Below are 15,700 nucleotides of genomic sequence, written 5' to 3' on the forward strand. Positions count from 1 at the left end.
AATGATATCAATCCCATTAGCCCTGAATCCATCCAATACGGCACACCCACCACTTGACCCCACTGTGGATTGACTGGCCTCAGTAACAGGGTCAGAGTTTATCCTCTGTTAACTGGACTCTCTACTTTCTCAGTGACAGCCTGTTGCCTTAACTAGCCTAGGCCAGTGTCAATGGCTGTGATTACACAGGCAGTCCAATTCAGATTTTTTTTGTCCAATTATTGGAAAAATATCTGATCTGATTGGTCAAAAGACCAATTAGTGGCAAAAGATCAGAATTGGGCTGCCTGTGTAAACACAGTCATAGACGCAGGCTTAATCAAATCAAATCAAATGTATTTATATAGCCCTTCTTACATCAGCTGATATCTCAAAGTGCTGTACATAAACCCAGCCTAAAACCCCAAACAGCAAGCAATGCAGGTATAGAAGCACGGTGGCTAGGAAAAACTCCCTAGAAAGGACAAAACCTAGGAAGAAACCTAGAGAGGAACCAGGCTATGAGGGGTGGCCAGTCCTCTTCTGGCTGTGCCGGGTGGAGATTATAACAGAACATGGCCAAGATGTTCAAATGTTCATAAATGACCAGCATGGTCAAATAATAATAATCACAGTAGTTGTCGAGGGTGCAACAGGTCAGCACCTCAGGAGTAAATGTCAGTTGGCTTTTCATAGCCGATCATTGAGAGTATCTCTACCGCTCCTGCTGTCTCTAGAGAGTTGAAAACAGCAGGTCTAGGACAGGTAGTACGTCCGGTGAACAGGTCAGGGTTCCATAGCCGCAGGCAGAACAGTTAAAAGTGGAGCAGCAGCATGGCCAGGTGGACTGGGGACAGCAAGGAGTCATCATGCCAGGTAGTCCTGAGGCATGGTCCTAGGGCTCAGGTCCTCCGAGAGAGAGAAAGAAAGAAAGAGAGAATTAGAGAGAGCATACTTAAATTCACACAGGACACTGGAGAAATACTCCAGATATAACAGACTGACCCTAGCCCCCCAACACATAAACTACTGCAGCATAAATACTGGAGGCTGAGACAGGAGGGCTCAGGAGACACTGTGGCCCCATCCGATGATACCCCCGGACAGGGCCAAACAGGCAGGATATAACTCCACCCACTTTGCCAGAGCACAGCCCCCACACCACTAGAGGGATATCTTCAACCACCAACTCCCATCACCAACCTTTGGCCTAGGCTAGTTAAGGCAACAAAAATATAAAAGCAGTTATTGCAAAATCATTTTAGTTCCTCTGACTTTGTTATTTCACATAAACTGTTGACAAAATATTTATATGAAATCCCTTTTATGTTGATATGTCCATTTCAATCCACTCTTTTCTCAATCACTTTATCCATGCACTATCCACCATGCCTCGGTCTGTGTATGGCTGTATCACCAACCTTTGGACTTCACCAGCACTCACCTTAATAGCTCAGTCTGACTGGTCATTTAAAAGCCAGCTGAAACAGACAGATGGGTAATGGATTGCATGGCAAATCAATGCATGAATCAATGGAAGGCATGCATCAATACATGGATAGAGAGCTGCTGAAATAGACACCACAGTAGATGTCACGCGGAACACACAGAATACACTGTCCAAATGCTTTGCCAAAAATAGTTGTCTATTTGTCATTATAAAATAAGAGTATTTGACTGCATTGTATAATGTGTATGTGCGTGTGTGTGAATGTGTGTGTTTGTGGTAAGGACAGTAACTGAATGATAAGGTGTTTCCTTGCCTACCAGTGTGATCGTGTATACTGGTCTCACTGAGAGGGAGGTTGTCGCAAAGTCTTAGCCGGGAACTGGACTGCAGATACAGTATCTGGGAGTGGGGTGTTGATAGGATTGTAACCTACCACTGCAAAACAAAAAGGTTGTAGTAGGACAAGCAAAGGGAAGCCATATCTCGTCTGCCGGTCATAAACAACGCAAGTCGTTTGTTGAATGATTTCTTGGGAACAGGCAGGATATGCTTAAATACTGTTCTAGTTCTCATTTGTTATAATAAAGCATGGTGTCCTATTGAGTGTACTACGCTAACTAAATCATGTCTCTTTGTGCAAGGACTTGTCTGTGGGTTGGACACCATGGAATGACCACAAGTGTGTTACTTGGGTTGGGTCCAGGTGCTGTTGACTCATCATTACTGTGACTGTGTGACATCATATGACAAGTGTTAGAGGTCTAAAACATGGTTGTTCCCTGTCTGACCTCAGCAAGTGTGTATCTGCAGAACCGGAGCCAGCACTTCCACGACAGCAAGGACAACAGCAACATAACAACAGTTGTCACTTTGAGGGATTTCTCCTGGTACTTACACATTACAAATAAAAATAGTAAATGTTGTAAGTTTGAAAATATGTAAAGTATAGGCCTATATATAGTTTTCATATTCACTTTTCTAATAAGTATCACCATTAATGAGGCCTGACCAATCTTAGCTGGCACTGCTCTTACAAACCAAACGTGTCCCAACACTACAACTGTTTCACATGGACTCTTCCTATAAATCATTGGTGAATAGCTGGTTAAAGGGTGGTGCAGGGGAGCAGCTGGACTCGTCTAAAAATAGCAGTCATGCTGTTGTTGGACAGTGTGTAAATGCAGAGCATGCAGTTAGCATAGAGAGTCTATCAACAATACCCTCCGCCTGAGTCATCAGCATTTGAAGGCAAGGAAGTAACAGAATTCCGTGCATTTGAACCATGATATGTGCCATCTTACTCACCCACCCAAACAACCACAGAACAACAGTATTAAACCTGACTACATGCTTTAGACTCACTTTATTTTCCAATGACTTGAACATTTATTATCTACGTTTTGTAGCCTGAGGCAGAACACTCCTTCTCCAGTGCAGTGACTACCCCTGCATCCCTTCATGGAAAATAAAGCAGATTACAAACAGGATTAATCAAGACAGGGGACAGTTAAACAAAGCAGGATTCAGCCAACTGAGCAGGTTTTATCAGTATTTATATGTCAGGGTGTTTTAAGTTAGTAGCCTTATGAAATTAAATGCTTAGACCAAGTTATTCAGGCTGATAACAGAGAGAACTGTGTGTGTGTGTGTAATTGAGAGGTTTACTTTAGGCATCAGGAAAGCCATTTCAATCTATCACATGAATTAAACACTAGGCAAACCAGAAAGTTGTGGTGACCAGAAACTGCCTTAACATTTATGTTGGCATTATAAACCCTACATTTGAAACTAATATTAAAACAATTTGTGTAAAACTGCACAGAGGATGAGTGTGCCTACCTCGCTATGTGTGCTCTTCAAATCACCTTCTAATGAATGTCATTGCAAATGTGTGACTTAGGCTACAGATAGAAGCAGTCAATACCTCAGCACCCAGGCACCAAGGGAGCCAATACAAATCCAATAATCAATGGAGGTGGCTGTTACTGTCCGTCTCACCCCGTCTATGCTGTTCAATAAGGGATCCGTGTGGGGTGGACAGGGTGGGGTTGGTACGGAAATACTTGACAAAAGTAAAGGGAAATTGCCCCTTGCCAAATACTTTTCTTATTGCTAAAGATTTCAGCAAGATTTCCTGTGTGAATTTACGTTGTTGATGTTATAGGTGAGAGGAACTCCCCAGCACATGTGAACACACACTCACGAGCACTCACACAAACACTGTCCACCTTATCTGAGCTATAAAACAAGAATTTAAAAACTGACCTATCAACCAAAAAAAGGTTAATACACAAATCATTAGTATGACTGGCATGCATGCATCATGTCTGCCTCAGTTATAGATAGAAAAAAGTGATTATACAGATGTTGCTCTAAAAACAGACAAGCACAAGGTTAATTATCTTTTATATAATTTTGATTAAAGGTAATCACTAATGGCATACTCTAAGTTACTAATCTAATTACATTTTAATTCAATATATGTCGGGACACAATGTTACACCTTTCGTCAGCCACTAGGACAGCCAAGATGACTTTACCCAGCATGCTCTTGGTTTAGGAAAAATTCTGCCCTCCTGGGATTACAGAAATGACCTGAAAAGGACATCAAATGACTCTAATTGTGTACATTGTCTATTTCAAGCCTCCCATGGATTTGAGAAACTGGACTGTTCTGGTAAACAAACGATATGAAATGGTTAAGTCCTCGAGTCTCTGAGGAATTGAAGACCGACACAATAGATCACACCATATGCCATGTTGATATAACCAAGGCTACGGCTCTCTCTGGTGGCAGAGACATGGTACTGTTGATGCAATGAATAATTAGGAAGATCCCTTTACCCCCATACATTACCGTTTCAGACAGCATTAGTTTTCGTTATTAGCAATTTAGCAATTATAGTAGATCATTATAGTCGTTACTAATGAATGCTATGACGGAACATGGTAGAACTTCTACAAGAGACAGTCAACTGTAAATAAACTTGTTTTCAGTACCAAAATTGCTCATCAAGAGCCAGTTTAAACCCTACTGATAATCTCAATCTTTGCATGCCTTTCTTTCCTGTCAAAGAAGTTAAAGCACAATTTAATATTGTAAAACCACTAGTTGGGTCCAAAAGCATGTACCCCAATTTGTGCCATGTACTATTGAAAACAAATACAATATTTTAATAGCAGAAACCTTTCAGTATCTGAAAATAGGATATACTTGCAATTGAAAACAAGTTTGTCAATTATCAAATCAAAAATGAAATCAAATTGTATTTGTCACACGCCACGTAGACCTTACAGTGAAATGCTTAATTACAAGCCATTAACCAACAACACAGTTAAGAAAAATAAGTGTTAAGAAAGTACTTACTAAAATAAACTGAAGTAAAAACATTAAATAAGAAGCCTTTTGGACCTGGTGCTCCGGCAACATTTGGCGTGCAGTAGAATTGAGATCAGTCTATGACTAGCGTGGCTGGAGTCTTTGGCAACTTTTAGGGCCTTCCTCTGACACCACCTGGTATAGAGGTCCTGGATGGCAGGAAGCTTGGCCCCGGTGATGTACTGGGCCGTACGCACTACCCACTATAGTGCTTTGTGGTCAGAGGCCGAACAAGTTACTATACCAGGTGGTGATGCAACCAGTTAGGATGCTCTTGATGGTGCAGCTGTAGAACTTCTGAGGGATCCATGGCAAATCTTTTCAGTCTCCTGAGAGGGAATAGGCGTTGTCGTGCCCTCTTCATGACTGTCTTGGTGTGTTTGGACCATGATAGTTTGTTGGTGATGTGGACACCAAGGAACTTGAAACTCTCGACCTGCTCCACTACAGCCCTGTCGATGTGAATGGGGGCGTGTTCGGCCCTCCTTTTCCTGTAGTCCACGATCATCTCCTTTGTCTTGATCACGTTGAGGGAGAGGTTGTTATCCTGGCACCACACTGTCAGGTCTCTGACCTCCTCCCTATAGGCTGTCTCATTGTTGTCTGTGATCAGGCCTACCACTGTTGTGTCATCTGCAAACTTAATGATGGTGTTGGCATCGTGCTTGGCCATGCAGACATGGGTGAACAGGGAGTACAGGAGGGGACTGAGCACGCACCCCTGAGGGGTCCACATGTTGAGGATCAGCGTGGCAGATGTGTTGTTACCTACCCTTACCACCTATACACTAAATTATATACATTTCATTAATAGTGTTGTGTGTAGCAGGATATGCACACAGACAGGTTGGTGGCACCTTAATTGGGGAGGACAGGCTTGTGGTAATGACTGGAGCGGAATTAGTTGAAAGGTATCAAATACAAACACATGGTTTCCAGGTGTTTGATTCCATTCGCTCCGTTCCGGCCATTATTATGTGCCGTTCTCCCCTCAGCAGCCTCCTGTGACACACACTATTTACAAATGAGTGAAAAACCTAATAGAAAAAAAAGAGTGCAATGTTAAGGAACCCGGCGGCTTCTTTCATTACAAACACACTTGTTGTCTTAGGCTGCGTTTATACAGGAAGCCCAATTCTGATCTTTTTGCACTAATTGGTCTTTTGACCAATCAGATCAGCTCTGAAAATGAGCTGATGTGAAAAGACCTGATGGGATAAGACCTGATGGGATTGGTCAAGACTAATTAGTGGAAAAAATATCAGAATTGGGCTACCTTTGTAGAAACAGCCTTACAGCACTTAATTAGAATCTCATTTTACCTCACAATACAACCAGTGCATTTACTCACAGATCAGTTCCCTTAGGTTGCACTACTAGAATACATGAATACAGTGGGTTCTAATATGCTGCCCTGTGGGGATATACAAGTCTGAAAGAGAGTTGGTAAAATGCCTGCCTTATTTTGGGAACATAAATTGATCCTGCAGGCTTCTGATAACGTCATTAAAATAAAAAACATGTTTCTGTTCATGTATTTTTCATTGTTATTACTTCAATAATATGATCATATTTTATGGAGATTATAATTATGAGGCAGTGGCCCTAAAGTGATAATGTTAGCTACAGATCACACAATAATGAAGCACTACTACCTCTTGGCCTTCAGCGGGGTGTTATCATACTTCTAGGTAACCATCCAATGTTTTCCTTTTGTACAATTGAATGAACTATATAAAAAATATTTACAAATAAATATTTTTTTATAAAAATGTGGTATACCAAGGGACATTTCAATCAATAAACTGGTTTATAGTGAAGTGATTCCTAACTTCAGACTTCAAACTTGGGACAAAGTTTAATCTATACTACCAGTCACTGTGTCCCTCCCCTCTGGGTTAATATTGCTCACAAAACTCTGAGTAACACATTTATGAGGGCATTTTTCAAAGGAGCCAAGACATTGGCTTGATCATCGAAGGACCTTTGTGCTCAGATGAGAGAAAAACAACATGTTCTTGCCAAACTCTGATGACGCTATGAACTATACAGTGGGGGAAAAAAGTATTTGATCCCCTACTGATTTTGTACATTTGCCCACTGACAAAGATAGGATCAGTCTATAAATTTAATGGTAGGTTTATTTGAACAGTGAGAGACAGAATAAAAACAAAGATATCCAGAAAAACGCATGTCAAAAATGTTATAAATTGATCTGCATTTTAATGAGGGAAATAAGTATTTGACCCCCTCTCAATCAGAAAGATTTCTGGCTCCCAGGTGTCTTTTATACAGGTAATGAGCTGAGATTAGGAGCACACTCTTAAAGGGAGTGCTCCTAATCTCAGCTTGTTACCTGTAAAAAAGACACCTGTCCACAGAAGCAATCAATCAATCAGATTCCAAACTCTCCACCATGGCCAAGACCAAAGAGCTCTCCAAGGATGTCAGGGACAAGATTGTAGACCTACACAAGGCTGGAATGGGCTACAAGCCCATCGCCAAGCAGCTTGGTGAGAAGGTGACAACAGTTGGTGCGATTGTTCGCAAATGGAAGAAACACAAAAGAACTGGCAATATCCCTCGGCCTGGGGCTCCATGCAAGATCTCACCTCGTGGAGTTGCAATGATCATGAGAACGGTGAGGAATCAGCCCAGAACTACACGGGAGGATCTTGTCAATGATCTCAAGGCAGCTGGGACCATAGTCACCAAGAAAACAATTGGTAACACATTACGCCGTGAAGGACTGAAATCCTGCAGCGCCCGCAAGGTCCCCCTGCTCAAGAATACGTATACAGGCCCGTCTGAAGTCTGCCAATGAACATCTGAATGACTCAGAGGACAACTGGTGAAAGTGTTGTGGTCAGATGAGACCAAAATGGAGCTCTTTGACATCAACTCAACTCGCCGTGTTTGGAGGAGGAATGCTGCCTATGACCCCAAGAACACCATATCCACCGTCAAACATGGAGGTGGAAACATTATGCTTTGGGGGTGTTTTTCTGCTAAGGGGACAGGACAACTTCACCACATCAAAGGGACGATGGACGGGGCCATGTACCGTCAAATCTTGGGTGAAAACCTCCTTCCCTCAGCCAGGGCATTGAAAATGGGTCATGGATGGGTATTCCAGCATGACAATGACCCAAAACACACGGCCAAGGCAACAAAGGAGTGGCTCAAGAAGAAGCACATTAAGGTCCTGGAGTGGCCTAGCCAGTCTCCAGACCTTAATCCCATAGAAAATCTGTGGAGGGAGCTGAAGGTTCGAGTTGCCAAACATCAGCCTCGAAACCTTAACGACTTGGAGAAGATCTACAAAGAGGAGTGGGACAAAATCCCTCCTGAGATGTGTGCAAACCTGGTGGCTAACTACAAGAAACATCTGACCTCTGTGATTGCCAACAAGGGTTTTGCCACCAAGTACTAAGTCATGTTTTGCAGAGGGGTCAAATACTTATTTCCCTCATTAAAATGCAAATGATTTTATAACATTTTTGACATGCATTTTTCTGGATTTTTTTGTTGTTATTCTGTCTCTCACTGTTCAAATAAACCTATGATTAAAATTATAGACTGATAATTTCTTTGTAAGTGGGCAAACGTACAAAATCAGCAGGGGATCAAATACTTCCCCCCCACTGTAGCAGTATAGTACAAGGCCTTACATATAATGTCATAGGAGATAACCGACACATACCGGAAATACATTAGTCTAATGCGTATATTGTTATTGTATTACTGCATTTGTGCTGCTGCTCAGCTTCCCTTGACATATTCTCTGAAAATATTGGCTAGATGAACGTCTACCACATGTAAAGCAAAGGCTACAGAGTGAAGAGAGATGATTTCCCTTGCAAAGTGGCCCACAAATCCCCAGATGTTAAACTGAGGACAGTGGCACAATGTTATACAATAGTTATTAGCCAATCACTCAATAACATAATATAAACACAATATTCTTATGAATGAGACTCAAAAAGCCATTGCCCTCAACATTATCATTCATTAAAAAAAAATAAGATCTCCACAGTGATCACGTCTCATAATACAATGATCAGCATGTCTAAGCATTGGGCTTCAGAACACACGGTCACTGGTTCCAAGTACTCATTGTGAGGTTGGGAGAGTGTACATGTAATAGAAAAAGTGATAGATGAAAAATGATACATAAAGTACTCCTTTATTTTAAGTGTCAGCAATAAAGTTCATCAATTGATATCATAACACGTAACTGCTTCAGTACTCAGATTAAGTTTGTTGGATTCTGGGTAAACTTTGAACATTGCTATACTAGAGACATGATAGATCAGAAGTATGGTACCTCAGGGATGATAGAGACTGGTTTTTACATCAGAAGTTAATGGTTATCTGTAGGAGTTAGATGGCTTTGGGAATGTGTAGGAGAGACGGGTGGAGAGCTTAGAACCTAACAATGTCACTGAGGGAAAGAGGGTGATGTATAATTATGTGAGGATATGTTATTGTTAGCCATCAGGGATCCTCTGTGTGGAGAAGAGACACCGTCTGGTATCAATAACCATGACAGCCTTGGAGTTGGGGAGGAGTGAGCACTTTGGGTTAGAGGTCAGGTTAGATGAAGTGAGGAAGAACAGATATCACTAAAGTTCTGTCAAGCAACAGAGATGCGGAGACTCAGCCTAGGAGAAAGGATTAAATATCAGTGCTTGTGCGAAAAAATGTTTTGTCTGAATTACAGCTGTAACGTCTCTTTGGGAAGAATTAAACTTGGTTAAGCTTCTCTAGTGTCCGTGAGTTATTTACTCAAATTTGGAACCTAACAAGTTAAACTGCATGTTAGAATGCTGTATAATAAGACGTTAGTTACAGACAAAATGTCTCATCTAAAATGTTCAGAAAATATCAATTTATGAATTGCAATTACAGTATTTCTCAAATAAATCTTTGGACAATCTTATTGTTTTAATATTTTTTTTTAAATCATCAAAACTATATATAGATTGTGTCTTACTGCACAATGTCTATGCTTAAAAACATTCCATTTTGTAGCAAAAATAGTCAAGGCAAATGACAGTATATCCATCGCCTGTCTACTGCCATTTGACGTCAGTTTCTAAAGTAGAAATGTTCAAACAGGGGTCAAAGAAAAGGGACAGATTCACAATAAAAAGAGGAAGAAGGCTGCATCAGAACACAGACACAGTGACACATACTTTCAAATTCTAAACACTAAGCAAGACTAACTCTCAAATATTTCATATTGCTCTTTAAACCCATTTGTTTCAAGTAGTGTTACCTACGAAACACAGAGCGGTTTCTACAACACCCTCCACCTTCAAGCCCCTGCAGCCCTGTAAGTCATGTTAGTGTAAACATCTAGCCCTTGGCCATGTGCCCATGCCCACACTGTCCATCAGCAGGCCAGGGTTATGCCCCTGCCTCTGCCATTGTCTCCGCTCTTTCTGGGCATTGCATGCTCTGTGCAGCCCGGGCCCCAGGGCCATGTTGGTGAGGTCCACCAGCTCACGGCGGTGGGACAGCATGGTCACCATGTGCTCCAGCTTGGAGCGGATGGTGGAGTAGTGATACTGACGCTCTTTGGTCAGCTTGCGGAAGCACTCCCTCAGGTTCCCATCAGGGGGTGCAGTACAGTGTCGGATTGCAGGGCGACGGTCCACCCCATGGGGGGTGCGGTGCTGCCTGGGGGAGGTCGAGACAGAATCTGAGGAGGAGGCAGCTTCACTCTGGATGTTGTTGGTCTGGGTAGTGGTGCTGGTAATGGGAGAAAATGCAACCTTGTTGGGGGAGAGGTGCTTAGTGTACTGTGTCAGATCAGTCTGCACGCCAAGGTCCACCGCAGGGCAGTTGGTCTGGGTGGAGACATGGCAGCAGGTAGGGATGGGGGGTGTGACCTGTACATCCACTGCTGATGTGACAGTGGCAGGGTCACCTGTGGGCAGACACTGGGCGGCACTTCCAGCCAGGACCTCCTGCATGTGTCGCTGCTCCATCCAGTCTTCCCCTATGGTGAAGGAGGCCGACACCAGGCTGCTCTTTCCAGTCATTTCTCTGGAGGGCGGCACTGGCACAGCCTGGGCCCGGCTGGGTGTGCTGGTCAGACAGACAGTTTTTCCCAATACTTCCGGACAGACAGGCTTGACTGGGGGCCTCTCTTTGGCCGGCTGAGGGGATGAGGTACCGGGGTGTTTGATGAGAAGGTGGTCGTAGATGCCACTGTTTCGGGCACTGGCTGGGCCCCTGGTAATAACAGGCATGGACTGGGCATACAGAATCCGGAACTCCTCATCAAAGTTCTCAGTGATCTGGCCAGACAACTCGATCATGTTGCTGCTGTTTAGTTTCCCATCAGTCCAATTGAACCTAAGAATGTAAGCAAAGGGCTTTACAGTTGTATACCCCACATCAGTCAAATAAGGATGGCAAAGTCACTTACAGCAGCTAGGTTCATACAAGTTGAAAGTATTGAGTGTTTTATAGGCTTTTTGCTCAGGGGTCTTGTAAAAAAACTGGGACATTTTTCAATGCTATACTGCATATAATTATGTGGTAGTAAAGAAAGAAGTCTTTACCTGTAGGAGCCTGTAGTCACTCTGTTCCCATCAATCAACATGAACCGTTCATGAACCTTCCCAGTAATCTTGGCCCCTGACCTCATGAAGTATGTACCACCAGTTACGGTCCGCACTCGCATTTGCTTTGTTGAGGAATGAAACAAAAACAGTATGAAATACAAGCCAGTCACAGGTCACTTATTAAATACAGAATTACCATGCTTCTAAATCAGTAATAAAACAGCAGCTTATCGGCGATAAGACATGACACACAGGTGGAGTCATCACAACATATACCTTAAGATCGTCCAGGCGAACATTGATGTTGTTGCACATTTTGAGGAATGCCGGCACACAGGACCAGTCCAGTAGGATGTAGACTGGAACTCTGCGCTGTGTGCACGCCTCCTGGAGATCCTTAAAGATGTCCAGGTCTGTCAGAGAATCTGTCACTATGGCGATCACCTGGAATGGTAAATCAAATCATTCGTTAGTCAAAGCACCATTGATATAGGCCCAGTTTACAATTTAAAAGAGGCTGCTCTTCTGCCATACTATGTGTGAGGCAGGGTCACTCTAAACGGGCTCTTATGCATGCTTGTGCCCACAAACCAGGTCTTAATCAAACATTAAGAAGGAGAAAACACTAAGCCGGCTCCTCTATTGGCCACACTGTTTCTGTCATGTGTATCTAGATGAGCCTCCCTGCAGTCAACTGTGGTCTGTTGCCATGGCAATCATCTTTAATGCTTGGACTGCAAACAAATGTGTTTCTATGACATGGACAATCAGGCTCATTGTGGGGTGATTTAATATTTCCTGCTTATGTCTGAAATCTTCAGCAGCAGGCTAGAAATTATTTGCATTGATGTTAGGTTTCCTTGATAAAACTATTTTCTAGTGTCCTCTCATGAACAATAACTCAATAGCTTACAGATCAAGGGCCATTTGGGGCATTTCCTAAATTGTTATTCTGAAACGGATGCTGATCAACTACAAGGCCTGAAGCAGAGAGATTAATTAAATGCACTGTAAATACAATGACGTAACTCAACTCTGATTTCTCCCAGTTAGCTGTAAACCTACCTACAGCTCACCTGCACACAGAGGCAGATGACACAAGGCTAAGCATTCTGAAAAGTGCACAGCAACACTATTACATGTGAAAAGCATGTTCAGACACATTCATTAATGTACTATTACTGTAGGCGTTCCTCTGAACCAGACTTGGAGTTGAAGCTTTTCATCAATCTCTCCATTCTGGAACGCTAACTCATCAGGATGGTAAGGAAACTGCATTAAACTGACAGTTCCCAACACGTCCAGAAATGTGTTGAGTTTGAACATGTGACTAACAGGTGTCTTTCATTCCTCTGACCTTTCAAGTATCTAGTGCTCCTCACATTGGGTGATATAGTTTTCAAAAAGACTATCTGTGAATTAGAAGAAAATGCAACAGTACTTTAAATATGAGTATTGAGAAGAGCATTACAGTATAAAGGTTCATCCAGACCTCAGAAAGATGTAGTGTATTCGGAAAGTATTCAGACCACTTCCCCCTTTCCACATTTTGTTACATTACAGCCAGATTTTAAAATTGATTAAATATTTTCCCCCTCAATCTACAAACAATACCCCATAATGACAAAGTGAAAAGGACGGCCACTCTTCCTAGAGCTGGCCCACCAGCCAAACTGAGCAATCAGGGGAGAAGGGCCTTGGTCAGGGAGGTGACCAAGAACCCGATGGTCACGCTAACAGAACCCTAGAGGTCCTCTGTTGAGATGGGAGAACCATATCTGTAGCACTCCACCAATCAGGCCTTTATGGTACAGTGGCCAGATTGAAGTCACTCCTCAGTAAATGGCATATTACAACCCGCTTGGAGTTTACCAAAAGGCACCTAAAGGACTCTCAGACCATGAGAAACCAGATTTTCTGGTCTGATGAAACCAAGATTGAACTATTCGGCCTGAATGCCAAGCGTCACGTCTGGAGGAAACCTGGCACCATCCCTACGGTGAAGCATGGTGGGGGCAGCATCATGCTGTGGGGATGTTTTTCAGCGGCAGGGACTGGGAGACTAGTCAGGATGGAGGAAAAGTTGAACGGAGCAAAGTACAGACAGAACCTTGATGAAAACCTGCTCCAGAGCACTCAGGACCTCAATGACCCTAAGCACACAGCCAAGACAACGCAGGAATGGCTTCGGGACAAGTCTCTGAATGTCCTTGAGTGGCTCAAACTTGAACCTGATAAAACATCTCTGGAGAAACCTGAAAATAGCTGTGCAGCAACAATCCCCATCAAACCTGACAGAGCCTGAGAGGATCTGCAGAGAAGAATGGGAGAAACTCACCAAATACAGGTGTGCCAAACTTGTAGCGTCATACCCAACAAGACTCGATGCTGTAATCGCTGCAAAGGTGCTTCAACAAAGTACTGAGTAAAGGGTCTGAATACTTATGTAAATGTGATATTTCATTATTATTTTTTTTATACATTTCCAAAAATGTCTAAAAACCTGTTTTTGCTTTGTCATTATGGGGTATTGAGTGCAGATTGATGGGGGGGAAACAATGTAATCGATTTTAGAATAAGGCCGTAACGTAAGAACATGTGTAAAAGGTCAACGTCTGAATACATTCCGAATGCACTGTATATAGGCCTAGAATACCAGGCAGTCAGTGAGTGAGTGGATGCTTTGGATGGTCACGTTTGAGTAAACAGACACACCCAGGGTCAGGAGCCGATTGACTGACTGACTCAAATCAAACAATCAATACGTGGCTGGTATCGTTTGAATTTTACATCTGAGGTGTACATAATTTAGTAAAATAGCAAAATGGTTCTTTCCGTAGGCTATAGGCCTAGTCCTGAAACAATCTGTATCAATAAGGCCATCATTGTAAATAAGAATTTGTTCTTAACCGACTTGCCTAGTTAAATAAAGGTTAAATAAAAAAATGCACACATTAAACACTGTAAGCTCAACAATTTAGTTGATTTTACTGTGCTCACCTTGGTGACCATTTTAGTGTTTTGTTAATGTATTACCTCCTTGGCACTTTGAATCATTCTTCTCGCAGCTTCCTTGCAACTATAGATGCATTCTCCATAACTGGGTTGGAAGTGGGCGACAGCACGAGTGACTCCTCTGTAAGAGCCCGATGTAAAGGCGGGCCAGCCGATTTCCAACAGCGGTGGCTCCACGTCCGAGACCTCGGGGAAGTAAGTGACGGAGGAGCAGTCCATGGAGCTGCTTACCGACTGTTCAAAAATCACGTCCTCTGCGTGGTGGGACACGCAGCGTGGAACCACCGCAGCACGGCCAATGTGTCTGATCTCGTCATCCGAGAGAAAGTTCGGAATTCTCTCTTTTCTTAGAAATCCCAAAAACGAATCAACTCCACCTGAAATAAGTTCCTCTAACGCCAGCCGATGTCTTTCGTTGTATAACTCCTTTACATTCAAATCATTTCCCTGTCTTCTTGACGGCCACCTTACAGGCGAATCTTCCAAACATTGCGATAGAGCCATAACGTTAGGTGAACTATTTAGAATAGACAGTAACCATTCAATTCTGTGTCCCTCCGATACGCGTGATATAATGTAGCCTAGCCAGAAGAAGCAAATTTGTATTTTGCAATTTACTCAGTTCCAGCCCATCTGTAGTCGGCATTGGCTACTCGAAAGTTAGGAACCAGAATCGTGTACACAAGCCTGCGCTTTAGACCTGTCACTCCGTTATAAGCGCTCGCTCATTGGCCAGCAGTTTGAATTTGGAGGCAAACAAACCCTATGCAGTATCCACTCTCAAGTCACGACCTCAAATGCCCGGACTAGTCTACTGTAGAACTACTGTACATTTTGACACTACGAAAAATCACGGAAGGAGTAGGCTATATCATATGATTATAAAACTAAGCACAAGCCTAATTATCTGACTGGTGACATTTATGTCCCTAATATTTAAAAAAGAGACCACTTAATCATTAATCATGTGTGTTATCAAGTTGTGTTAGTTGTGGTATCATGGTATAAATCATGTATGTGTAGTTTATGCCTAATAATTCAAACGTTTAAACAGTGTAGTTGGCAATAAAATGAATAATTAACCTTGCAATTCAAATGATGGACGCAATGTCCCAATGCCACATATTGGAACCTTCTGTTTTTACCACAAGTCTATAACCAAAGAGTAAGACCATGTACATTTTTACAGACACGATGAAGGTTCACGGTAGGCCTTTGGGTATAGGCCTGGTCTGAAGTAAGCTATATCTTATGATGATAAAATAACACGCCTTCCCTGTAGCTCAGTTGGTAGAGCAT

At 42.7% G+C, this 15,700-nt stretch overlaps 1 protein-coding gene and 1 long non-coding RNA gene across 4 annotated transcripts; both read right to left on the reverse strand.

Annotated features, from left to right (window-relative positions):
- Positions 1-1,128: 1,128 nt before the first annotated feature.
- LOC115207076 (uncharacterized) lies at positions 1,129-3,425 on the reverse strand. Of its 2 annotated transcripts, none has more exons than XR_003880906.1 (4): positions 3,354-3,425; positions 2,792-2,883; positions 1,747-1,864; positions 1,129-1,460 (listed from the first exon to the last, which is right to left on the reverse strand). It is a non-coding gene; the product is annotated as an uncharacterized LOC115207076 (long non-coding RNA). The 2 variants fall into 2 exon arrangements; XR_003880905.1 differs by having other exon boundaries at positions 3,269-3,425.
- Positions 3,426-8,975: 5,550 nt separating this feature from the next.
- LOC115207593 (protein FAM83D) lies at positions 8,976-15,597 on the reverse strand. 2 transcript variants are annotated; one of them, XM_029774818.1, is made up of 4 exons: positions 14,423-15,597; positions 11,663-11,830; positions 11,384-11,508; positions 8,976-11,174 (listed from the first exon to the last, which is right to left on the reverse strand). In XM_029774818.1, the coding sequence occupies exons 1-4, from the start codon at positions 14,903-14,905 to the stop codon at positions 10,157-10,159; spliced, it is 1,794 nt and encodes a 597-aa protein (XP_029630678.1). In that variant the 5' UTR covers positions 14,906-15,597; the 3' UTR covers positions 8,976-10,156. The 2 variants fall into 2 exon arrangements, with proteins under 2 accessions (XP_029630678.1, XP_029630679.1); XM_029774819.1 differs by having other exon boundaries at positions 14,387-14,459.
- Positions 15,598-15,700: the final 103 nt, after the last annotated feature.

Source organism: Salmo trutta, chromosome 14, assembly GCF_901001165.1.
Source record: "Salmo trutta chromosome 14, fSalTru1.1, whole genome shotgun sequence".
Lineage (NCBI taxonomy): Eukaryota > Metazoa > Chordata > Actinopteri > Salmoniformes > Salmonidae > Salmo > Salmo trutta.

Coding starts and splice junctions, on each gene's coding strand:
- LOC115207593 (XM_029774818.1), bottom strand. CDS start 14,905: ATGGCTCTATCGCAATGTTTGGAAGATTCGCCTGTAAGGTGGCCGTCA. Junction 11,831..14,422: donor TGATTCAAAGTGCCAAGGAG/GTAATACATTAA, acceptor TTACCATTCCAG/GTGATCGCCATAGTGACAGA. Junction 11,175..11,383: donor GTGACTACAGGCTCCTACAG/GTAAAGACTTCT, acceptor TTACATTCTTAG/GTTCAATTGGACTGATGGGA.